At 42.7% G+C, this 27,483-nt stretch overlaps 1 protein-coding gene across 4 annotated transcripts in view; it reads right to left on the minus strand.

The window, feature by feature from the left end:
- The window catches only part of sod2 (superoxide dismutase 2, mitochondrial), a 55,848-nt gene that overhangs the window by 13,645 nt on the left and 14,720 nt on the right, over nt 1-27,483 (minus strand). Inside the window, exon 1 of one of the 4 annotated variants that reach the window (XM_052011398.1) lies at nt 10,508-10,578. The exons of 2 other annotated variants lie outside the window; for them this stretch is intronic. In XM_052011398.1, coding sequence (XP_051867358.1) covers nt 10,508-10,512 — 5 coding nt within the window. In that variant the 5' untranslated portion in view covers nt 10,513-10,578. Of the gene's footprint in view, nt 1-10,507; nt 10,579-27,483 lie in introns of those variants that run through there. One more of the 4 variants, XM_052011399.1, reaches the window with a different exon arrangement.

Here is a 27,483-nt window from a genome sequence, read left to right on the forward strand (position 1 = left end):
GATAGAGACAGTGGGGACCATTTAGTAAATAATTGTTTAACATGGTCAATTAAAGGTAGTAGATTAGCTTTAAATAAATCCTTATGTCTCTTGGTAATTTTAACACCTAAATAGATAAAATAGTCAGTTACCAATCTAAAAGGTAATTGGCTATAAATTGGGGTTTGCATATTTAATGGAAAAAGTTCACTCTTATTAAGATTTAATCTATAGCCAGAAAAAAACACTAAACTGATCTAATAGTGATAGTACTGCGGGGATAGATTTCTCCGGATTAGAAATATAAAGTAACAGGTCATCTGCGCAAAGAGATATCTTATGAATCTTCTGTCCCCGAGTAATACCACATATATTTGAAGAATAGCCAAAGGTTCTAAAGCAATATCAAATAATAAAGGGCTTAGCGGGCAGCCTTGTCTGGTACCTTGAAAAAGCCTAGACAAAGGAGATCTTTGATTATTAGTAAGTATTGAAGCCATAGGTGCATAATAAATCACTTTAATCGCAGATATAAATTTAGGACTAAAATTAAATTTTTGAAGTGTACTGAATAGATATTCCCATTTGACTCTGTCAAATGCCTTTTCAGCATCTAGTGAAACAACACATTCTGGAATTTGGGATGAAGGGGTATATATAATATTCATTAATCTCCTAATATTAAAATGTAGATAACGATTCTGAATAAATTCTGTCTGGTCTTCAGAGATAATTTGTGGAAGAACCTTTTCCAATCTAAAGGCCAATATTTTGGAATCTACATTTAATAAAGAAATAGGGCTATAAGATGCACAGTGGGATCTTTCTCCCTTCTAAGAATTAAAGAAATAGTTGCTTCATAAAAAGATTGTGGTAGTTTACCCACTGATAGGGCATCTTTAAAAATTTTGGCTAACCAGGGAACAAGAATATCAGAAAAGTATTTAAAAAATTCAGCTGTATATCCGTCAGGGCGGGGTGCTTTACCCAAATTCATTGAAAATATTACTTTCTTTATTTCTTCCTCTGAAATGGGAGCATCTAATGTAGAGCGTTCATTTAAAGATAATTGGGGAGTCTTCAAATCTCTTAAAAGTCATGTATTAAAGTAGGATCCTCAGGGGATTCTGATTGGGTTAAAGAAGAATAAAATTCTTGAAAGGATTTGCTAATTTGAACTTGATCTATTGTGTAGGTACCATCTGGTTTACGAATTTTATTAATCTGACGTTTAGATATAGTAGCTTTCAAGTGGTTGGCCAATAATTTACCAGATTTGTCACCATGTATATAAAATTGACTTTTGTTTTTAAGTAGTAGATTTTCAATTGAAGATGTTAATAATAAACTATGTTGTAGTTGGAGTTCTGTTCTCTTTTTAAAAAGCTCCAGATTAGGAGTAACAGAATATGTTTTATCGATTTCTTTAATCTTGTCAGCCAATATACATATTTCGTTATTAGTTCGTTTTTTCAATCCAGCGGAATATGAAATAATTTGACCACAGATGTATGCTTTAAACGTATCCCATATTATCCCACTGGAGATTTCTTCAGTAAAATTAGTTAAAAAGAAAAATGAAATCTGTTCTTTAATAAATTGGACGAAATCTAAGTCTTGTAATAGCGAAGGGTTAGATCGCCATTGTCTGGCATCAAAGGATAGATCTGGTAATTTAATTGATAATCTCAATGGTGCATGATCAGAAATGGCAATTGCATCGTATTTACAGTCCATAGTAAGTGGAGCTAGTCTAGCATCAATAAAAAAAATCAATCCTCGAGTAATTATGGTAGACATGAGAAAAGAATAAAAATTCTTTATCAAATGGGTGTAGAAATCTCCAAACATCTAAAATTCCAGATTCAACTAAAAAGGAATTAATAAAGACAGTGGATTTGTTTGGAAGTGTAGGATTTGACACAGATCTATCCATCGAAGGGTTTAGACAGCAGTTAAAATCTCCACCCATAATCACAGCGTATTCATTTAAATTAGGAAATAATGCAAACAAATGTTTAAAAATTTCAGGGTTATCTACGTTGGGTGCATAAACATTAACCATAACAACTTTTTTAGACAATAGGAGCAGAAGTAGACCATTCGGCCCTTCGAGTCTGCACCGCCATTTTGAGATCATGGCTGATCCTCAACAATCAATATCCTGTTCCTGCCTTGTCCCCATATCCCTTGATTCCCCTATCTATAAGAAACCTATCTAGCTCCTTCTTGAAAGTGCCCAGAGAATTGGTCTCCACTGCCCTCTGAGGCAGTGCATTCCACAAATTCACAACCCTCTGGGAGAAGAAATTTTTCCTCCCCTCTGTCCCAAATGGCCTAGCCCTTATTCTTAAATCATGCCCCCTGGTCCTGGACTTCCCCAACATCTGGAACATATTTCCTGTCTCTATCTTGTCCAATCCCTTAATAATCCTGTATGTTTCAATCAGATCCCCTCTCAATCTTCTCAATTCCAGCGTGTACAATCCCAGTCTCTCCAACCTCTCAGCATAAGACAGTCCCGACATCCCCGGAATTAACCTCGTAAAACCTACGCTGCACGCCCTCTATAGCCAGGATATCCTTCCTTAACCCTGGAGACCAAAACTGTACACAATACTCCAGGAGTGGTCTCACCAGGGCCCTGTACAAATGCAAAAGAATCTCTTTGCTTTTGTACTCAATTCCCCTTGTAATACAGGCCAACATTCCATTAGCCTTCATCACTGCCTGCTGCACTTGCTCATTCACTTTCAGTGACTGATGAACAAGGACTCCTAGATCCCTCTGTATTTCCCCCTTACCTAACTCCACACCATTCAGATAATAATCCGCCTTCCTGTTCCTGCTCCCAAAGTGGATAACCTCACGCTTATCCACATTAAACTTCATCTGCCAAGTATCTGCCCACTTACCCAACCTATCCAAATCACCTTGAATTCTCCTAACTTCCTCTACACATGTTGCACTGCCACCCAACTTTGTATCGTCAGCAAACTTGCTAATGTTATTCACAATGCCTTCATCTAAATCATCAACATAGATCGTAAACAGCTGCGGTCCCAGCACCAAGCCCTGTGTCACGGCCTGCCATTCTGAGAAACATCCATTCACCCCTACCCTTTGTTTCCTATCCACCAACCAGTTTTCTATCCATGTTAATACCCGCCCCCCAATTCCATGAGCCCTAATTTTACCCACCAATCTCCTGAAAGTCGAGGTATACAACATCCACTGAATCTCCCTCGTCTATTTTCCTGGTTACATCCTCAAAAAACTCCAGTAGATTAGTCAAGCATGATTTGCCCTTGGTAAATCCATGTTGACTCGACCCAATCCTATCATTGCTATCCAAATATGCTGCTATTTCATCCTTAATAATGGACTCTAGCATCTTCCCCCACCACAGATGTTAGGCTAACTGGATGATAGTTCCCCATTTTCTCCCTCCCTCCTTTCTTAAAAAGTGGGATAACATTAGCCATTCTCCAATTCTCAGGAACTGACCCCGAATCTAAGGAACATCGGAAAATGATCACCAATGCATCCACAATTTCTAGAGCCACCTCCTTTAGTACCCTGGGATGTAGACCATCTGGACCTGGGGATTTGTCAGTCTTCAGCCCCATTAGTCTACCCATCACCATTTCTTTCCTAACGTCAATCCACTTCAGTTCCTCTGTCACCCTCTGCCTTTTGTCTCTGGGAGATTTCTTACGTCTTCCCCTGTGAAGACAGATCCAAAGTCCTTATTAAATTCGACTGCCATCTCCCTGTTTCCCATAATAATTTCACCCGATTCAGTCTTCAAGGTCCCAACATTGTTCCTAACTAACTTCTTTCCCTTCACATACCCAAAAAAGCTTTTGCTATCCTCCTTAATATTCCTGGCTAGCTTGCCTTCGTACCTCATTTTCTCTTCCCGAATTACCTTTTTAGTTAAATTCTGCTGCACCTTAAAAATTTCCCAATCTTCTATCTTCCCACTCAGCTTGGCTCTGCCATACTTCTTCCTTTTTAACACAGTGCCATCTCTGACTTCCTTTGTCAGCCACGGTGGCCCCTTTCCCCTCTTTGAGTCTTTCCTTCTCTGGGGAATAAACTGATCTTGCACCTTATGCATTATTCCCAAGAATACCTGCCATTGCTGTTCCACTGACAATTCTACTAGGATGCCCGCCCAGACAACTTTAGCCAGCTCCTCCCTCATGGCTCCATAGTCTCCTTTGTTCAACTGCAAAATTGACCCTTCTGATTTGCCCTTTTCCCTCTCCAATTGCAGATAAAACTTATCATGTTATGGTCACTACCTCCCAGTGGCTCCTTTACTTCGAGTTCTCTTATCAAATCCTGCTCATTACACAGCACTAAATCCAGAATAGCCCTCTCCCTGGTCGGCTCTCGTACCAGCTGCTCCAAGAATGCATCCCGGAGGCACTCTATAAACTCCCTTTCCTGGGGTCCAGTACCAGCCTGATTTTCCCAGTCCACTTGCATATTGAAATCCCCCATAACTACTGTGACATTACCCTTGCCACATGCCAACATTAATTCATTATTCAGCTTGCACCCAATATCCATGCCACTGTTCGGAGGCCTGTAGATAACACCCATTAGGGTCTTTTTGCTCTTACAGTTCCTCAGTTCTATCCACACTGACTCTACTTCTCCTGATTCAATGTCCCCCCTTGCAAGGGACTGAATCTCATTCCTCACCAACAGGGCCACCCCACCCCCTCTGCCCACCTTCCTGTCCTTACGATAGCATGTATACCCTTGAAAATTCATTTCCCAGGTCTGATCTCCCTGCAGCCATGTCTCCGTTATCCCAACAACATCATACTTACCCATTCGTATCTGAGCTTCAAGCTCGCCTACCTTATTCCTGACACTCCGTGCATTCAGATATAGGATTTTTAACCCATTTCTCCTCTCTTCATTCGTATTAATGTTCCAAAATTGTGTAGTTCCTATCTGTCCTCTACCCTCCATCTCGCTATCCTCTCTCTCATTCTGGATCCCCTCCCCCTGCATATTTAGCTTAAACCCCCCCGAGCAGCATTAGCAAACCTTCCTGCAAGAATGTCAGTACCCCTCCAGTTCAGGTGTAAACCGTCCCATTGGAACAGATCCCATCTTCCCTGGAAGAAATCCCAATTATCCATAAACCTGAAGCCTTCCCTCTCGCACCATCCCCTCAGCCACGTATTAATCTGCCTAATCTTCCTATTCCTCTCCTCACTCGCATGTGGCACAGGTAGCAATCCTGAGATTGTTACCCTGGATGTCCTGCCCCTCAACTTAGCACCTAACTCCCTGAACTCCTTACGCAGGACCTCCTCTCTTTTCCTGCCCATGTCGTTAGTCCCTACATGGATCACAACGTCTGGGTTCACGCCCTCCCTCCTGAGAATAACCCGAACGCGATCTGAGATATCCCAGACCCTGGCACCAGGGAGGCAACAGACCATCCGGAATTCCCGATCATCCCCACAGAATATCCCATCTATCCCCCTGACTATAGGATCCCCTATCACTACTGCTCTCCTTTTTTCCTTCTTCCCCTTCTGAGTTGAGGGTCCACTCTCAGTGCCAGAGACCAGACCTCCGCAACTAGTTCCTGGTAGGTCATCCCCACCAACAGTATCCAAAGTGGTATACCTATTATTGATGGGGACAGCCACAGGGGTGCTCTGCTCTTTCTGCCTGCTCCCCTTCCCTCTCCTGACAGTTACCCAGTTACTCTCCTCCTGTCTTATCAGCATGTCTATCTCCTGATAACTCTTATCTATCTCGGCCTCCGCCTCCCGAATGATCCATAGTTCGTCCAGCTGCTGCTCCAATTCCCTAACTTGGTCTGCTAGGAGCTGCAGCTGGATGCACCTTTTGCAGGTGTGGTCATCAGGGACAACTGTGCTGACCCTGACCTCCCACATACCGCATACGGAGCACATCACTGCTCTAACTGTCTCCCCCATATCCTGCTCCCAGATTAGTTACAACAAATCAAGATAAAAAGTACCCACCAGACCTTACATCTCAGCAGCACGTACTCAGGCTTGTTATGAAGTAGACCAGTAGTTAATAAAAATCTACCATTTGGGTCTGATATTGTCTCATGATGGACAAATGAAATTGAGGAGTCTATAAAAATAGAAACTCCTTTCACCTTTGCTTGTGAATTTGAATGGAACTGTTGACCCCTCCAAAATCTAAAAAAAAAACGTTGATTACCTTTCTTCCTGATGTGATTCTCCTGAGCAAAAATGATCTGAGCATTTAATCTATGAAAAACTTTAAAGATCTTCTTGTGCTTAAGCAAATTGTTTAAGCCATTAACATTCCATGAAATAAAATTAATAGTCTTATTCATTTTAACAGATTAAAAAACATATGGTATGTAAAGGGTTAATCTTGGTATATACAGATCTTACCAACAGGAAGAAGTAAAAATGTTCAAAGAGGAAGCGGATATGACGACAATTTAGAAAAATTTGCAGTTTAGCCCAGAAGAAAAAAAATACCTAAAAACAGCCCCACCCCCCTCCCCCAACAGCCTGAATACTGGCCAAGAGACAGCCAGAAAGCTACCCTCTAATTGAACTAAGCCCAATTCTATTGGTGGCGGCAGTCCAAATTAACAAATATATAAACCACTCATGTTTAGACTGAGAATGAACAAGATAACCCAAACAGAAATATCGAAATAACAACAAAGTTGTGGAATTAAAACAGAGCCAAAGGGCATTAACAGCCAACATTTAAAGAATACAGTTTAATAATTATTTCAGAAAGAAAGGAAACGATTAGTCATTGGTTAAATTCTTAATTATAATAAAAACAACACATTAAACATATTAAAAGAAGAAAAAAGAGAGGTATAAATCTAAAAATGAATTAGATAATAAAGGGAGTAAGTCGTAAATCAAAGGAAAAACACTATCTCTTCCACATTTCTTAGCTTTTAAAATTAAAACCTAGTTCAAAAGAAATTGCTCGGCTTCTTAAATAGATTTAAACCATTTATGAGATTTATCAGGCAGGGTAATTCGCAGCCTTGCTGGGAATAATAATGCAGGATGATAATTGCTTTGATAGAGACGAGCCATAATTGGTTTGTCGGTCAGCCTTGGAGTCTACTTATTCAATATTTTCACATGATATAGATCCCCCTTGTAATAACCTTTCAACTTAGAGGAATGGAGTTGACGACATAATATTGCTCTGTTTCTACTGAGAAATTTTAGTCCAGTTTTTTTTCTGTTTGTTTTTTTTTGGAGTTTTTTTTTCTTTACCTTAGTTTGGTTTGATATACTGTTTATAAATTTTCATATTGTTTTGGGGATTTTTTTTCTTTTATATTTTATAATAAATCTTTTTCTTTCCTTTCTTTTATATTATATTCATTCACCAAGAGATCATTGGATCTACAGATTTTTTTTAATATACTTTGTTTTTTATGATTATCCATGCCATGATTGTCCTTCCGATCTCTTTGTATTACATGTACAAACATTAATGTTATATATTAATCTGTATTAATTTGAAAACTAATAAAAAGATTGAAAAAGAAAGCTGTATGAATAATAGGGTTGTATTAGTGGAGATTTTAATTTCCCTGGTATTGACTGGACTACCCAGAGTGTTAAGGGCCTGGACAGGGTGGAATTTGTGAAATGTGTCTTGAAAAGTTTCCTGAGTCAATATATAAAGGGCCCTACTTGGGAGGGTGCAATACTGGACCTTTTCTTAGGGAACGAAATAGGGCAGGTAACTGAAGTGGCAGTCAGGGAGCAATTTGGCTTTAGTGATCGTAATTCTATTAGCTTTAAGATAGTGATGGAAAAGGATAGAACAGGTCTACAGGTTATGGTCCTAAACTGGAGCAGGGCTAAGTTAGGGGGAAATTAGGCAGGATCTGGCAGATGTCAATTGGGTGAGCCTGTTTGAAGGGAAAGGAACACATGGCAAATGGGAGGATTTTAAGAGTGTAATATCAAGAGTCCAGAGCAGCATGTTCCTGTTAGGGTGAAGAGTAAACCTGGCAAGTTCAGTGAACCTTGGCTGACGGGGGATATTGAGGCTCTGGTCAAGAAAAAGGAAGCATACATTGGGTTTAGGAGGTCAGGGATGAGTAAATCCCTTGAAGACGATAAAAAGATTAGGAAAATTCATAAGAGGGAAATCAGGAGGGCAAAGAGAGGGTATGAGATGGATCTGGCCGGTAAGGTTAAGGAAAATCCCAAGAGCTTCTATCGATATATTAAAAAAGTGGCCAAGGAGAGAGCAGGTCCCCTTAGAGATCAGCAGGGCCACCTATGTCTTGAGCCCCAGAGATGGGTGGGATTTTTAACGGATATGTCTCTTTGGTGTTTACTGAGAAGAAAATCATGATTAAGAGATAAGGGAAACTAGTGGAGATGCTCTGGAGAACATTTATATTACCAGGGAGGAGGTATTTGCAGACTTCCAGTGCATTAAGGTGGATAAATCTCCAGGGCTTGACCAAGTGCATGCAGGGACTTCGTGGGAGGCTAGAGGAGAAATTGTGGAGGGCCTTGCAAAGCTTTTTGCTTCATTATTAGCTACTGCTAAGGTTCCTGAAGACTGAAAGGTAGCTAATGTTGTTCCATTGTTTCAGAAGGGTAGCAAAGACAAGCAAGGAAACTACAGGCCAGTCAGCCTCATATCAGATCTACCAGCATTTTGATAGACAAAGTCTGATTAGGAGGAGTCAGGACGGATTTTTGCGTGGAAAGTCATGGATGACAAACCTCTTAGAGCCTTTTTTTGAATAGGTAACCAAAAAAGGTAGATGAGGGTAGGGCAGTGAATGTTGTCTTTTTGGACTTTAGCAAGGCCTTCGACAAGGTCCCGCATGGTAGGCTGGTCTGGAAGGTAAGGGTCCCATGGATTCCACGCAGAGCTCGTTAGGTACATTCAAAATTGGCTCGGAGGTAGGAAGCAGAGGGTGGTGGTTGAAGATTGTTTCTCAGAATGACTTGTGGTGTACTGCAGGGGTCTGTGTTGGAAACCCTTGTTATTTATGTAAATGATTTGGATGCAAATGCACAAGGCCTTGATCAGTAAATTTGCAGATAACACGAAATTAGGAGGCGTTGTTGATAGTGAAGGTTGTCGTAGATTACAGGGGGATTTTGATCAGTTAGAGAAGTGGGCTGAGCAGTGGCAAATGGGGTTTCAATACAGATAAGTATGAGGTGATGCACTTTCAAAAGTCAAAACCAGCATGGGACTTGTACAATGAATTGGTAAGGGGACTAGGGAGTGTACTGGAACAAGAGGGGCCTAGGAGTACAAGTGCATAGTTCATTGTAAGTGGTGTCACAGGTAGACAGGATGATGAAAAAGGTGTTTAGCATGCTGGCCTTCATCAGTCAGGGCAACAAGTATAGGAGTTAGTACATTATGTTGCAGTTGTACAAGTCATTGGTGAGGCTGCACTTGAAGTACAGTGTACAGTTTTGGTCACCCTGTTATAGGAAAGACATGGTTAAACTGGAAAGAGTGTAGAAAAAAATTATGAGGATGTTGCCAGGATTAGAAGGCCTGAGTTATAGGGAGAGATTGGCCAGACTAGGTCTTTATTCCTTGGAACATAGGAGAATGAGGGGTGATTTTATACAGGTTTATAAAATTATGAGGGACATAGATAAGGTGGATGGTAGCAGTTGTTTCCCCAGGGTAGGGAAGTCCAAAACCAGGGGGCATAGATTTAGGGTGAGAGGGGAAAGATTTAAAAGGGACCTGAGGGACTACTTTTTCATGCAGAGGGTGATGAGTATATGGAATGAGTTGCCAGAGGAAGTGGTTGAGACAGGTACAATAGTACCATTTAAGAAGCACTTGGATAGGTACATGCAGGGGTGGGGCTTAAGAGGGATATGGACCGAATGCAGGAAGTTGGGACTAGATGGGTGGGCACCATGGTCAGCATGGACTCATTGGGCTGAAGGGCCTGTATCTGTGCTGTATGACTCCATGACTATTATTGTATTGGATTATTAGAGTATTGTGTGCAGTTCTGGTCACTACACTTTAGGAAGGATGTGGTTGCAGTGGAGATGCACCAGGATGTTGCCTGGATTGGACTACTTTAGAGCAACAAACAATCTGCTGGAGGAATTTAGTGGGTCTAGCAGGATCTGTGGGAGGAAAGGAATTGTCGACATTATGGGTCAAAACCCTGCAAAACTTAAAGGAGGACTTTAGTTATGGGACAGAATTGATAGGCTGGGTTTATTTTCCCTGGAGTGAAGGAGGCTAAGATAGGTTAGATTGTCAGAATCTTTTTCCCGTGGTAGGGTGTGAAAAACAAGAGGGCATAAGTTTAACGTGAGAGGAAGGAGTTTCAAAGGGGAATTGAAGGGTGAATTTTTTTGTTAAACACAGTGTGGTCGGTGTCTGGAACTTGCTGCCAGGAAGGTGGTGGAATCAGTTACAATCACTATGTTTAAGAGACATTTAGACAGGTACTTAAATAGGCAAGACATGGAAGGATACTGACCTCATGCAGGCAAATGGGATCAGTAATAGATGGGCAAAAAGGTCAGCATGGACGTGGTGAGCCAAAGGGTTGCTTCTGTGTGTATATCTCCATGAATCTACAGTTCACATATAAACTTGAGTACTGATAGATTTAAAGCAGTACTTCAAATATTTCAGACAAATAACCATAGAACCATACAGCACAAAACAGGCCCTTCGGCCCACCAAATTGTGCCGTCCATCAAACCACCCTCACACTACCTAACCCCTTCCTCCCGCATATCCCCCCATCCCACACTCCTCCACATGCCTATCCAACAAGCTCTTGAACCTGTCCAATGTATCTGCCTCCACCACCACCCCAGGCAGTGTATTCCATGCACCAACCACTCTCTGGGTGAAAAACCTCCCCCTGACATTTCCCCTGAACCTCCCACCCATAACCTTAAAGCCATGACCTCTCGTCTTGAGCATTGGTGCCCTGAGAAGGAGGCGCTGACTGTCTATCTATTCCTCTCAATATTTTATATACCTCTATCATGTCTCCTCTCATCCTCCTTCTCTCCAAAGAGTAAAGCCCTAGCTCCCTTAGTCTCTCCTCATAATCCATACTCTCCAAACCAGGCAGCATCCTGGTAGATCTCCTTTGCACCCTTTCCAACGCTTCCACATCCTTCCTATAATGAGGCGACCAGAACTGAACACAGTACTTTAAGTGTGGCCTAACTAGAGTTTTGTAAAGCTGCATCATCACCTCGCGGCTCTTAAACTCAATCCCACGATTTATGAAAGCCAACATCCCATTGGCCTTCTTAACTGCTCTTTCCACCTGTGAGGCAACTTTCAATGAACTGTGGATATGAACCCCCAGATCCCTCTGCTCCTCCACACTGCCAAGTACCTTGCCATTCACCCAGTACTCTGCCCTGGAGTTTGTCCTTCCAAAGTGTACCACCTCACACTTCTCCGGATTGAACTCCATCTGCCACTTGTCAGCCCAGCTCTGCATCCTATCAATATCCCTCTGTAAGCTCTGACAGCCCTCCACACTATCCACAACACCGCCTATCTTAGTGTCGTCCGCAAACTTACTAACTCAGCCCTCCACCCCCTCATCTAAGTCATCTATAAATATCACAAAAAGTAGAGGTCCCAGAACCGATCCCTGCAGGACACCACTAGTCACTGCCTTCCAATCCGAGGGCACTCCTTCCACCACAACCCTCTGCTTTCTACAGGCAAGCCAATTCCTAATCCACAGAGCCAAGCTTCCTTGGATCCCTTGGCCTCTGACCTTCTGAAGAAGCCAACCATGAGGAACCTTATCAAACACCTTACTAAAATCCATGTAAACCACGTCCACCGCACTGCCCTCATCAATCTTCCTGGTCACCTCCTCAAAGAACTCTATCAGGCTTGTGAGGCAAGATCTTCCCTTCACAAAGCCATGCTGGCTGTCCCTAATCAGTCCATGATTCTCTTGGTGTTCATAAATCCTATGCCTTAGAATCCTTTCTAACAGCTTACCCACCACAGACGTGAGACTCACCGGTCTATAATTCCCTGGCCTATCCCTATTACCTTTTTTGAACAAGGGGACAACATTTGCAACTCTCCAATCCTCTGGCACCATTCCCGTGGACAATGAGGACTCAAAGATCCTTACCAGCGGTTCAACAATCTCCTCCCTAGCCTCTCGAAGCAGCCTGGGGAAAATCCCGTCAGGCCCCAGAGATTTATCTGTCTTAATATTATTTAACAACTTTAACACATCCTCTCTCTTGATATCTACAACCTCAAGAACATTACCCCTACCAGCACTCCCTTCTGCATCAACAAGACCCCTCTCCCTGGTGAATACCGAAGAGAAGTACTCATTGAGAACTTCTCCCACTTCCGCTGCCTCCAGGTAAATTCTCCCACCTTTGTCTTTAATCGGACCTACCTTTACCCTAGCCATCCTCCTACCCTTCACGTACTTGAAAAAGGCCTTGGGATTTTCCTTAACCCTACTAGCCAAAGCCTTTTCATGTCCCCTTCTAGCCCTCCTCAGCCCTTTCTTAAGTTCCTTCCTCGCTACCCTATCTTCCTCACGGGCCCTGTCTGAACCTTGCTGCTTATACCTCACGTATGCTACCTTCTTCTCCCTAACAAGTCGTTCCACCTCTCTCGTCACCCACGGTTCCTTCACCCTGCCATTCCTTCTCTGCCTCACTGGGACATATTTATCCCTAACATCCTGCATAAGATCCCTGAACATCGACCACATCTCCATGGTACATTTCCCTTCAAAAAGGACATCCCAATTTACACTCCCAAGTTCTCTCCTTATAGCCTCATAGTTCACCCTTCCCCAATTGAAAAACCTCTTGTCCTCTCTGCACCTGTCCCTGTCCATGACAATTTTAAAGGTTATGGAGCAATGGTCACTGTCCCCCAAATGCTCAACCACCAATAGATCCTTCACCTGTCCCGGTTCATTTCCTAAAACTAGATCTAACATGGCATTCCCTCTAGTCGGCCTGTCAACATACTGCATCAGGAATCCCTCCTGGACACATTTAACAAATTCCGTCCCATCTAAACCTTTGGCACTAAGCAGGTTCCAGACTATATTTGGGAAGTTGAAGTCTCCCATTATAACAACCCTGTTATTTTTGCTTCTCTCCAAACACTGCCTGCCAATCTGCTCCTCTATATCTCTACTGCTACCGGGGGGCCTATAGAATTACTCCTAGTAGAGTAACTGCTCCTTTCTTGTTCCTTAACTCCACCCATACGGACTCTAGAGATGATCCTTCTACAACATCCATCTTTTCCACAGCCGTAACAGTGTCCCTGACCAGTATCGCCACCCCTCCTCCTCTTCTCCCCCCTTCCCTATCCCTCTTAAAACACCGAAAACCAGGAATATTCAATATCCACTCCTCTCCTGACGTCAGCCACGTCTCAGTAATAGCCACGATATCATAGTCCCCCATACTTATCTAAGCCCTCAGTTCATCCCCCTTATTCCTGACACTTCTTGCATTTAAGTAAACACACTTCAGTCCATCTACCTTACTACTTTTATAGCCTGTAATCTGCTTCTCCTTCCCCAAAGCCTCTCTACCCATTTGATCTACCTTTTCCCCATTCCTTTCTTCCTCTGACCTACTCCTCCATTCCCTTCCCCCTCACAAACTAGTTTAAACCCTCCCGAACCACCCTAGCAAATCTCGCCGCAAGGATATTGGCCCCCTTCTGGTTCGGGTGTAACCCGTCCTCTCTGTACAGGTCCCACCTTCCTGAGAAGAGATCCCAACGATCCAGAAATCTAAAACCCTCCCTCCTGCACCAGCTTCTCAACCACGCATTTATCTGCCACCTCCTCCTATTCCTGCCTTCACTATCACGTGGCACTGGCAGCAATCCCGAGATTGCTACCCTTGAGGTCCTGTCCCTCAATTTTCTGCCTAGCTCCCTGAACTCACTCTTCAGGACTTCATCCCCCTTCCTACCTACGTCGTTGGTGCCAATATGGACCACAACTTCTGGCTGCTCTCCCTCCCGCTGAAGAATCCTGTGGACCCGATCAGTGACATCCTGGACCCTGGCACCTGAGAGGCAACATACCATCCGGGATTCATGCTCACTGCCACAGAACCTCCTATCTGTTTCCCTGACTATCGAGTCCCCTATCACTACCGCATGTCTCTTTCCCACCCTTCCCTTCTGAGCAGCACAACATTTAGCACCAGCTTCAAAGAAAGCAATGCTTTATAATCTATAAATAACAGAAATTTACAGCAAAGATGTCTATATGGCCCTTGTTATTGGACAAAAAGTATTTGTTAATAACATTAAATGGGATATTATTTTCACTGTTGCTGTGGTTGAGACTGGAACAATTCTGTTCACTTACCACAATCGTTTTTTCATCTCAATACATATAATCCAAGATTTCATTCAGTCCAATTTTTATGTAAATTTATAATATTTATAAGAATATTTGAATAATTAGGAAGGAATGTTTAATTTGTCCATCAATGTTACATTTTCACAGTTGAAGATTACAACAATTACACACATTTATAAAGCTTTGGGTTCAGCTGAAAACTTACATCCTCACTGTGACATCCTTTAGGAACAAAAACATTTATAATAATTTGATAGCATCACAAAACTGGATATTCTGCCAATACTGGGTACAAACTGTAAAAAGAGCTTTTAGCTTCCTTCTTTCAGACATAATTTTGAAAATAATCAGGAGAGTTCCAGAAACAATAAAGCAAGTTAAACACTGAAGGTAGTATGGGCATGGAATTGTTTTCTGGATACATTCTGATCTTTGTAGCCCCACGTGCTGCATTGCCTGCCTCAGGCCATGGTTAATCATAATGTCTTGCAGGTGCGGGAGAAGTTGGAGAAGTAAGCCTTTCCATTATTAGCTATGAGACAATGAGGTAGGAGGAAACATGAATGCAAATAGTGCTGATGCCCCAATATCCCCAGTGCATAGAAATGGAAAGATTTCTAATTGTAATTCTGAAATAAAACTAATTTTACTTCCCGATCTATATGTTAATAATTTGCTTACTGCTTCCCACTATATTCTGGATGTACACTTTGAATTACATTCTCAAAAGAGTAGATCCAAATTGATAAATAGATCATTTTGTAGCAATGTGCAGGACTTTGCTCTGCAGCGAGAGATTAGGCTGTTGGGTCACACTGCAGTATTTCAAGACACTCAACAATCAAGAGATAACCAAGTTTACTAAAGCAAGCATTTGCCATGCAGAACAGAGTCAAAGATCCACAATTTGAATGCAGAGTTTAGGGCTTTAACAGGGACTTTGAGACTCACCACTACCATATCCAAGTATAAAGGTTGCAAGTTCAATTTGCAAAGTAGAATCTGGACTTCAATTTGGAAATCGAAAAAAAAGATGCAGGAGGAGGCCACTCAGACCCCTATGCCTGCCACACCATTCAATATGATCATGGCTGATCTATGCTGGTCTCAACTCCCACACTCTATGTTTTTAGGAACAGCTTTTTTCCCTCCGCCATCAGATTTCTGAACTGTCCATGAACACTACCTCATTATTGCTCTTTTCACTATTTTATTTATTTTTTGGTAGCTTAGTAATTTTTATGTCTTGCACTGTACTGCTGCCATAAAACAACAAATGTCACGACATATGTCAGTGATAATAAACCTGATTCTGATTCTATTGTGCCAGTTAGCAAAGCCCTCAAGAATTTCATCAATTTATCTAGCTCCTCTTTAATTACCTCCAAAGATCGACCCTCTGCAACCCTCTGGAGTAAAGAATTCCAGAGACCCACCACCACCCACAAGAAGTTCCTATATTATGAAGTTTTCACTGACTATCCTAAGCTTATAACCATGTCCCCTCATTCAAGATTCTCCCATGAGTGGAAATACGTCAACATTTACTCTGTCATGCCCCTGCGGATTGATAAAACACAGGAAGAGACCCTACAGCCCACGATGTTGTGCCAAACTAATTAAGCTAATGAAACCTAATTAAACTAATCCCTTCTGCCTGCATATGGTCCATATCTCTCCATTTTCTGCATATTCATGTGCCCATCTGAGATCCTCTTAAATGCCTCTATTGTATGTGCCACCACCACCACCCCTGGCAGCACATTCCAGGCACCCACCACTCTCTGTGTAAAAAAAAACCTTACCCTGCAATCTCCTTTGAACTTTTCAGCTCTCATCTTAAGTGCATGCCCTCTAGTATTAGACATTTCAACCCTGGGAAAAAGATACCAACTATCTATGCCTCTCATAATTTTATAAACTCCTATCAGGTCTCCTCTCAGCCTCGACTGCTCCAGAGAAAACAACCCTAGTTTACCTAACATCTCCTTATAGAACATGCCCTTTAATCCAGGCAGCATCCTGGTAAACCTCTCCCGCACCCTCTCCAAAGCCTCCACATCTTTCCAATCTAGATCTAATTTCTTTAGCCACTCCCAAAAAGACAACCAGTCATAAATAGTTGAGGATCAAGAACTGATCCCTACAGTACTCCACTAGTCACATCCTTCTGGACCAAAAAAGACATGTTTATTCTGACTTTCTTCTATGCAATAACCAATTTTCAATCCATGCTAACACAATTCCCCAATGCCTTGAACTCTTATCATGTGCACCACATTTGTAAACCTCTCCCGCACCCTCTCCAGAGCCTCCACATCTTTCCAATCTAGATCTAATTTCTTTAGCCACTCCTAAAAAGACAACCAGTCATAAATAGTTGAGGATCAAGAACTGATCCCTACAGTACTCCACTAGTCACATCCTTCTGGACCAAAAAAGACATGTTTATTCTGACTTTCTTCTATGCAATAACCAATTTTCAATCCATGCTAACACAATTCCCCAATGCCTTGAACTCTTATCATATGCACCACCCTTGTATGCGTCACTTTGTCAAATGCCTTCTGAAAATCCAAATACACTACATCTATGGGTTCCCCTCTATCAATTCTGCTTGTTACATCCTCAAAGAACCCTAGCAAATTTGTCAAACATGATTTACCTTTCATAAAAGCATATTGATTTGATTACATTAAGCTTCTCTAAATGTTTAACTATTTCTTCCTTGATCATAGTCTCCAGCATCTTACCAACAACATGTTAAGCTAACAGACTTTTAGTTACTTGTTTTTTTTTACCTTCCTCTCATGAAGAATGGAGTCACTTTTGCAGTCTTCCAATCCAATGGTACAATATAAATATTTAAAGGTCTGAACAGTAAACTTTAAAAGGTTGGGAGATTAATATCCAATCAAATAAATAGAATCTTCTTACAGAATACAACCAGGCATAGGGAAAAAAGTACAGAGTTAGCAACTTCGAGCATTACAACACAGTGAAATTGACTTTCAGTGAGTCAGAATCAAGGTTACGGCACTATGGGTGGCTCAGCTGAACAGAAGGAAAGGAGCAAGAATCCAAGGGCATGGGAGGAGACTCAATAGTGAGGGGAATAGCCACGTGTCAGGGAAAGAGCAAGTACTCAGAAGTCATGGTTCACATCATAGTACAAACAATGTAACTAAAATGAGGGATGAGGTCCTACAACTTGAATTTAGGGAACTAGGTAAAAGATTACAAAGCAAGACAACAGAAAGTTAGGGAGGACGGTGAACCTTGAGAATGTAGAAATGCTGCAGGTTGATTTGGATGGGTTCAGGGAGCAGGCAGATACCTGGCTGATGCAGTATAATGTGGTAAGTGTGAGGTTATCCACTCTGTAGCAATAACAGGAAGGCAGATTAGCTGAATAGTGTTATATTAGGAAAGGGGGTGGTGCAGCAAGACCCCGGTGTCCTAATGCACCAGTGAAGCTAAGCATGTAGGTACAACAAGCGATTAAGAAAACAAATTGTATGCTTGCTTTCATAGAGGGAGGATTCAAGAATGGGAGCGGGGATGACTTGCTGAAATTCAGCAGGGCCTGCTGAGACCGGACCCTGAGTGCAGGTTTGGTCTCCTTATCTAAGGAAGGATGCTGTTGCTTTGGAAGGAGTTCAGTGCAGGTTCACCATACAGATTCTGGAATGGCAGAGATTGGGTCAATTGGTTGATATTCACTGGAGTTTATATGAGGGAGACACAGAGACAAGAGAGAATCTCACAGAAACCTGCAAAATTCTAACAGAGCTGGATGGCTGTTCCCAATTGCAGCAAATCCAAGACCAGGGGTTCCAGTCTCAGGATAAAGGCTAAACCATTTAAAAATGAGATGAGAAGAACTTTCTTTGCCTGGAGAGTGGTGAACTTATGGAAATTTCTACTGCAGAAAGCAGTTGAAGCCAAATCATTGCATATATTCAAGAAGGAGTGAGAAACTTTGGGCTAGAGGGATCAAGGGATAAGAGGAGAAAGCTGGAACAAGATACGTACTTGGATGATCAGCCATGATCATGTTCAATGACATAACTTGCCTATAGGGTTAAATGGCTTCCTTCTGCACCTATTTTCTATGTTTCTATAACCTCTAAGGTTGTCATCTTCTGGATTACTTCCAATGCCACATGCAAGTGAGTGTTGGTCAAAAGAAGGCGTGGCTCAAGAGTTAGTGTAGAAGGTATGGATTTAGGCTTAATGGGGATGGGGAGAGGTGAAGGTTGATATTAGGGAGAATTTAGACTACTTTGGGAATGGGATAGACTAGATAATACAGTTGAAGGGGGGGGCTTTTCAGGATCAGCCCGGGAGCGGTTGGAGGAGTGGGTCTCTAACAGGGAGGGGCTGAGTATTTAAAAGTTGAGCTTATTTGTTAGTTAGTGAGCGTGAGTATTGAGGTAATTGAAAGGGACAAATATCAGGAGGGGTAACTAAGAGGAGCAGCCAGTGAGGAGTGGCCAGTGTGAGAGTGGCTCAGGGTAGGAGTGGAGCCTTGAGGCTTTGGCTCAAGAGCCGGTGAGCAAAGGCTGAGGAAGAGCTAGCACCCTGAGAGGTAAGGCTGGTAAGTTCCTTTAAGTTAATTAAAGTCGGATTGGGTAATGAAGGCAGCAGCTAGAGCAGTTGTGTGCTCCAAATGCATATGTGGGAATTCAGGGACAGCATGCTTGTCCCTGATGACTACACCTGTAAAAGGTACATCCAGCTGCAGCTCCTGGCAAACCGTGTTAGGGAACTGGAGCTGGAGCTTGATGAACTTCGGATCATTCGGGAGGTAGAGGCAGAAATGGGGAGATAGTTACACCTAAAAGTCAGGAGGCAGGTAGCTGGGTGACTGTTAGGAAAGGGAAGGGGATTAGACAGAAGGAGCAGTGCACCCCTGTGGCCGTTCCCATCAACAATAAGTATACCGTTCTGGATACTGCTGGTGGGGACGACCTACCAGGGACAAGTTGTAGTGGTCAAGTCTCTGGCACTGAGGCGGGACCCTCATCTCAGATAGGAGGGAGGGTAAAGAGGAGAGCAGTAGTGATAGGGGATTCAATAGTTAGGGGGACAGATAGGAGATTCTGTGGGAGAGATCGAGAATCCCGGATGGTCTGTTGCCTCCCTGGTGCCAGGGTTCATGATATCTCAGATCGAGTTCTTGATATTCTCAGGAGGGAGGGTGAGCAGCCAGATGTCGTGGTCCATGTTGGGATCAATGATAGGAAGGAGGAGGAGGTCCTGCAAAGAGAGTTTAGGGAATTAGGTGCAAAGTTAAAGGACAGGACCTCCAAGGTTGCAATCTCAGGATTGCTACCAGTGCCACGTGCTAGTGAGGCTAGAAGTAGGAGGATCATGCAGCTAAATATGTGGCTAAGGAGTTGGTGCAGGAGGGAGGGCTTCAGGTTTCTGGATAATTGGGCTTTGTTCCAGGGAAGGTGAAATCTGTTCCGAAGGGACAGTTTACACCAAAACTGGAAGGGGACTAACATACTTGCGGGTAGGTTTGCTAGTGCTGTTCCGGTGGGTTTAAACTAGATTTGCAGGGGGAGGGGAACCAGAGTGTTAGAGAAGAAAGTGAGGAGGAAAATGATCATGCGAGGTCTGCAGGTATGGACAGAAATCAAAGGTTTGTATACGATAGTAATGTACTCAGGTGCATCTATTTCAATGCAAGGAGTATTGTAGGTAAGGTGGATGAGCTTAGGGCATGGATTGACACGGGGGATTATGATGTTATTGCTATTAGTGAGACATGGTTGAAGGAGGGGCAGGAGTGGCAGCTTAATGTTCCAGGCTTCCGTTGCTTCAGACGTGATAGAGGGGGAGGGATGAAAGGGGGAGGAGTGGCATTACTAGTCAGGGAACAGATCATGGCTGTGCGTAGACAGGACAGCCCGGAAGGCTTGTCTACAGAGGCCATATGGGTAGAGCTGAGGAACAGGAAAGGTGTGGCCACACTAATAGGGTTGTATTATAGACCGCCCAATAATCAGAGAGAATTGGAGGAACAAATCTGTAGGGAGATAGCAGACCGATGTAAGAAACAAAGTTGTAATAGTAGGGGATTTTAACTTTCCACATATTGGCTGGGACTCCCACACTGAGAAAGGGTTGGATGGCTTGGAATTTGTCAAATGTGTTCAGGAAAGTTTTCTAAATCAATATATTGAGGTACCAACGAGAGAGAATGCAATACTTGATCTCCTACTAGGGAACGAGGCAGGTCAGGTGACAGAAATATGTGTAGGTGAGCATTTTGGGTCCAGTGACCATAATGCAATTAGTTTCAAGATAATTATGGATAAGGATAGGTCCAGTCCTCGAGTGCAGGTTCTAAATTGGAGAAAGGCCAATTTTGTGGAAATGAGAAAGGATCTAGGTAGGGTGGATTGGGATAAGTTATTTTCTGGCAAGGATGTGCTCAGTAAATGGAAAGCCTTCAAAGCCGAAATTTTGACAGTGCAGAGTTCGTATGTTCCTGTCAGGATTAAAGGCAAAGGTAACAAGCATAGAGAACCTTGGTTTTCAAGGGATATTGGTGAGCTGGTTAAGAAAAAGAGAGAGGTGTATAGCAGGTATAGGCAACTAGGAACAGATGAGGTACTTGAAGAGTATGGGAAATGTAAGAAAATACTAAAAAATGAAATCAGGAAGGCAAAAAGAAGACATGAGGCTGCTTTGGCAGATAATATGAAGGTAAACCCAAAGGGTTTCTACAGGTTTCTACAGAGACAGAATTGGTCCCCTAGAAGATCAGAGTGGTCATATATGTGTGGAGCCTCAGGAGATGGGGGATGTCTTAAACAGTTCTTTTGCATCAGTAGTTACTCAGGAAACTGGCATCGTGGATATGGAAGGAAGGGAAACAAGCACTAGTGTCATGGAACATATAGAGATTAAAAAGGAGGAGGTACTTGATACTTTACAGCGAATAAAGGTAGATAAATCCCCAGGGCCTGACAAGATATTTCCTCGGACCTTGAGAGAGACTAGTGTAGAAATTGCAGGGGCCCTGGCAGATATATTTAAAATGTCCTTAGCCACGGATGCGGTGCCAGAGGACTGGAGGATAGCTCATGTTGTTCCATTGTTTAAGAAAGGCTCGAAGAATAATTACAGGCCAGTGAGCCTGACATCAGTAGTGGGTAAATTATTGGAAGGTGTTCTGATAGATAGGACATAAAAGTATTTGGACAGCCAAGGGTTGATTGAGGATAGTCAGCATAGCTTTGTGCATAGTAGATCGTGTTTAATGAATCTTGTAGAGTTTTTTGAGGAGGTCACTACGAAAGTAGATGAAGGCAAGGCTGTGGATGTTGTCTCCATGGACTTTAGTAAGGCCTTTGACAAGGTCCCACATGGGAGATTAGTTCAGAAGGTTCGGTCAATGGGTATCCATGGAAAGGTTGTAAACTGGATTCAAAATTGGCTGAGTGGGAGAAGACAAGAGAGTGGTTGTGGATGGTTGTTTCTCAGACTGGAGGCCTGTGACTAGTGGTGTGCCTCAGGGATCTGTGTTGGGGCCATTGTTGTTTGTTGTATATATCAATGATCTAGAAGGTAATGTGGTAAATTGGATTAGTAAATTTGCAGATGACACTAAGATTGGAGGTGTAGTGGACAACAAGAAAGGCTTTCAAAGCTTGCGGAGCAATCTGGACCAAATGGAAAAATGGTCCAGAAAATGGCAGATGGAATTTAATGCAGACAAGTGTGAGGTGTTGCATTTTGGAAGGACAAATCAAGGGAGGACATACACAGTAAATGGTAGGGCACTGAGGAGTGCGGAGGAACAAAGGGATCTGGGAGTTCAGACACACAATTCCCTGAAAGTACAGTCACAGGTAGACAGGGTTGTAAAAAAGGCTTTTGGCATCCTGGCATTTATAAATCAAAGTATTGAGTATAGGAGTTGGAATGTTTTGGTGAGGTTGTATAAGTCATTGGTGAGACCAAATTTAGAATAGTGTGTGCAGTTCTGGTCGCCGAACTACAGTAAGGATGTCAGTAAGATTGAAAGAGTGCAGAGGAGAGTTACTAGAATGTTGCCGGGTCTTCAGGAGTTGAGTTACAGGGAAAGATTGAGCATGTTAGGACTTTATTCCTTGAAGCAGAGAAGAATGAGGGGAGATATGATAGAGGCTTACAAAATGATGAGGGGCATAGACAGAGTTGATGCAAGTAGGCTCTTTTCACCTAGATTAGGGGAGATAAGTACAAGAGGACATGGCTTTAGGGTGAAAGGGGAAAGGTTTAGGGGGAACATTAGAGGGAACTTCTTCACTCAAAGAGTGGTGGGAGTGTGGAATAGGCTGCCATCTGATGTGGTAAATGCTGGCTCGCTCTTAACTTTTAAGAGTAAATTGGATAGATACATGGACAAGAGAGGTCTGGAGGGGTATGGGCTGGGGACAGGTAAATGGGACTAGCAGAATAATGTTTCGGCATAGACTAGAAGGGCCAAATGGCCTGTTTTCTGTGCTGTAGTTTTGTATGGTTAAGAACACAGAAGATAGCTATGTAGAGTCAAATGCAGATGGAAAGCTAAGTTGAGTGAGCAGAGCAAACAAAGGCACATTGGAGAAATGTCAAGCTAAACTGCTATTTTAATGCAAGAAATCTGACAAAGTAGGGCAGATGAACCAAGGGTATTGATTGGAACATGATATGGTTGCTATCACAGCAATATGATCGAAAGAAGGGCAGGACTGGCAACTGAACAGTCCAGGGTATAGGATCTTCAGGCACTATTTGGGGGGGGGTTTGTTGGTGGTGGAATGTAAAAGAGCTGGTGGCATTGCAGTCAGGGGAAGGAATGCCAAATAGAGATGTTAGCATGCCAAAGAGAGATGTTATGGATGCAATGGAAGGCGAGGACCTTGATACAATTGCTGTCACTAAAGAGGTAGTGATGAGCAAACTAGTGGGCCTAAAGGTAGACAAGTCCCCTGGTCCTGATGGGATGCACCCCAGGATACTGAAAAAAATGGCATAAGTTATAGAAGAGGTGTTTGTGATAATTTACCAAAATTCGCTGGACTCTGGGCAGGTCCCGACAGATTGGAAGACAGCGAATGTCACGCTGTTTATAGAAGAATGTAGGCAAAAAGCAGGTAACTATAGGCCAGTTAGCTTAATGTCTGTAGTCAGGAAAATGCTTGAAGCTATCATTGAGGAAGAAATAGAGAGACATCTGGATAGAAGTGGTTACATCAGGCAGACACAGCATGGATTCAGGAAGGGCAGGTCCTGTTTGACAAACTTACTGGAGTTCTTTGAGCACAATGAAGAGGGAAACAGGTGGATGTTATATCCTTGGATTTCCAGAAGACGTTCAATAAGGTGCTGCATGAAAGACTTATCCATAAGATAAGGATTCATGGAGTTGGGGGTAATATATTAACATGGATAGAGAAATGGTTAACCAACAGAAGGCAGAGAGTTGGGATAAATGGGTGTTTCTCTGGCTGGCAGAGAGAGAGTATTTTGGAACAAGTAACCATATATCCAAATTATAATGTAGTTATGGAGAACATAGAGCGTTATAGATTAGGAACAGGACCATTGGTCCACAATGTCTGCGCCAAACAATGCTGAATTAAACCAATTCTCTTCTGTCTGCACATGACCTATATCCCTCCATTCCCTGAATAATCATGCAGCCTCTTAAATGCCACTGTCCTATCTGCTTCCGTTCCAGGCACCCACCACTCTCTATGTCAACAAACTTGTCCCATGTATCTCCTTTGAACTTACTCCCTCTCACCATAAATGTGTGTCTTCTGGTCCTTGAAATTTCTGTCCTGCAAAAAAGATTATGTCTATCTACCCTATCCATACTTCTCATAATCTTATACACTTCTATCAGGTCTCCCCTCAGCTTCTTACACTCCAGAGAAAATAACCCATGTTTGTCCGATCTTTCCTTATAGCTCATAGCCTCTAATCCAGGCAGCATCCTGGTAAACCTCTTCTGCACCCTTTCCAAAGCATCAACATCCTTCCTGTAATGGGGCTACCAGAATTGCAACCTAATCAAAGTTTTATATAGCTGTAAAATGACTTCCTAACTCTTATACACAATGCCCCAACCAATGAAGCCAAACATGCTATGCGCCTTCTTTACCACCTTTTCTATTTGCATGGCTACTTTCACTGAGCTGTGGACTTGGACCCCAAGACCCCTCTGTACATCAATGTTGTTACAGGTCCTGCCATTAACTGTATACTTGCATTAGACCTCCCAAAGTGTAACACCTCACAGTTGCTCCGATTAAACTCCATCTGCCATTTATCTGCCCATATCTGTAACTGATCAAAATTCTGCTATATCCTTTGACAGCTCTCTACACTGTCCACAACTCCACCAACCTTTTTGTCATCTGCAAACTTACTAACCCACCTATCCACATTTTCTTCCAAGTCATTTATGTACATCACAAACAACAGAGGCCCCAGCACTGATTCCTACGGAACACCACTGGTCACAGACCTCCTGCCAAAGTGACAGCCTTCCACCACAACCCTCTGTCTTCTATGGGCAAGCTAATTCTGAATCCAAACTACCAAGTCACCATGGATCCCATGCATCTTAGCTTTCTGGATCAGCCTACCATGAGGGACCTTGCCAAATGCCTTATGAAAATCCATGTAGACAACATCCACTGTGGTATCCTCATCATCATTGCCTTCTCAAAACTCAATCAAGTTAGTAAGACATAAATTGCACTGCACAAAGCCACGCTGACTGTCCCTAACCAGGCCATGTTTTTTTTTCCCAAATGCACATAAATCCTATCCCTAAGATTCTTCTCCAATAGTTTCCCTACCACTAGTGTGAGGCTCACCAGCCTATAATTTCATGGATATCCCCATTTCCCTTCTTGAACAAAGGAACAACACTAGCTGCTCTCCAGTCCTCCAGAACCTTGCCCGTTGCTAGTGAGGATACAAAGATCTTCATCAAAGCCCCAGCAATCTCCTTTCTTGCCTCTTTCAATAACCTGGGATATAATATATCATTCCCTTGGGACATCCACCTTGGTGCTCTTCAAAAGACATGGCACCACCTCCTTCCGGATCTTAAAATGTCATTGCACGTGCCACACTGCTCTCACTAAGCTCCATGTTGTTCGCCTTGGTGAATACCAACGCAAAGTATTCATTTAGCACCTCATCCTCTGAGTCTGCCATAATCTGCCTGTATTTTTCTTTATCCAACCTTTAATATTCCTGGACCTTTAAGGTTCCTTGGACTTGTTTATCATGTGTTTCACCATTACAGGAACACATTGGAACAAATTCCCTCCTTCATTCTCGAGTGGTCCTACCCTTTCCCTAATTATTCTTTTATTTTTAATGTAAGTATAAAAGGCATTTGGATTCACCTTAAGCCTACTTGCAAGGACTTTTCTTGGCCTCATTTGGCCTTCCTAATCCCACTTGAGCTCTTTGCGGCTATCTCTATATTCGTCAAGAGCCCTGTCTGATTTTAGCTTCCTTGGCCAGAATTTAAGATCACAAGTTGGGGGAAGGTTGATTTCAATAAGATGGGAACTGGCAAAAATGGACTAAAAGCAGCTACTTGCAGGTAAACCTACATGCAATTCAGCCATTCAAACTGAGAATTCAGGAGCAATGTGTTCCTGTAATGGTGGAACACATGATAAACAAATCCAAGGAACTTTAAAGGTCCAGGAATATTGAAGGTTGGATAAAGAAAAATACCTGCAGCTTATGGCAGGTTCAGAGAACTGAAAATGAGGGAGGCCTTACAGGAGTGAACAAAAATAAGGGTGGCCATAATACAAGAAGCTTAGATGGGGCAGGATTTCTTTGGTTCATCCAAGAGGGGTTCTTGAAACAGTATGTGGAGAGTCCAACTATAGGAGAGAACGTACTGGACCTAGTTTTGGGAAATGAGTCAGGCTAGGTGACAAACGTGACAGTGGGTGAACATTTTGGGAATAGTGACCATAACTAATTATGTTTTAAGATAGTTATGAGTAAGGATAACATTGGATCTTGTGGGAAGGTACTAAATTGGGGGAGGGAAAATTACGACAGAGTAAGACAGGAGCTAAGGAGCACTGAAAGGGAGCAGCTGCTGTCAGACAAGTTCACATCTGACACATGGGAGTTGTTTAAAGACCAGCTGATCAGAGCTCAGGATCGGCATGTTCTGGTAAGAAACAAGGATGGTAAGGTAAGGGAACCTTGGATGATCCGTGAGGTCCTAAATTTAGCCAGGAAGCTAAAATCCTTGTGGAATGTAAAGATAGCAAGGAAGAGCTCAAGCAGGTGAATAGGAAGGCCAAAAGAGGCGATGAAATGTCCTTGGCAAGCAGGGTCGAGGATAATTCCAAGGCATTTTATACTTACATTAAGAAAAAGCAGTTAACTAAGGAGAGGGTAGTCCACTCAAGGATAAAGGAGGGAATTTGTGCTTAGTGTCAGAGCACGTGGGTGAGGTACTAAATGATCACTTTGCATTGGTATTTACTGAGGAAATGGAATTGCAGGATAGTGAAAACAGAATGGGGCATGCTAATATGCTGGGACATTTTGAGATTAAGGAGGAGGTAGTGCTGGGTCTTCTGAAAAGCACTGAGATGAATAAGTCCCCAGGGCCTAATGACATATATCCTAGAATATTAAAAAAAGTGAAGAGATTGCTGGGACTTTGACAAGAACTTTTATGTCCTCACTAGCAACAGGCAAGGTCCCACAGGACTGGAGAGTAGCAAATGTTGTGCCTTTGTTCAAGAAGGGAAATGGGGAAGCTACCAGAGAGGATAATAAGGGATAGGATTTATGCACATTTGGAAAGGAATGGCCTGCTTAGGGACAAGTCAGCATGCTGTGTGCGGGGCAGGTCATATCTTAGAAACTTAAGATTGAACTTTTTGAGGAGGTGTCAAAGGTGCTTGATGAGGGTAAGGCAGTGGATGTTTTCAACATGGATTTTAGTAAGGCATTTGACAAGTTCCCTCAAGGTATATTGATTCAGAAGATAAAGATGCATGGGATCCAGGGTATATTGCAAGTTTGGATTCAGAACTGGCTTGCTCATA

The sequence above is a fragment of the Pristis pectinata genome, chromosome 3, assembly GCF_009764475.1.
Source record: "Pristis pectinata isolate sPriPec2 chromosome 3, sPriPec2.1.pri, whole genome shotgun sequence".
Classification (NCBI taxonomy): domain Eukaryota; kingdom Metazoa; phylum Chordata; class Chondrichthyes; order Rhinopristiformes; family Pristidae; genus Pristis; species Pristis pectinata.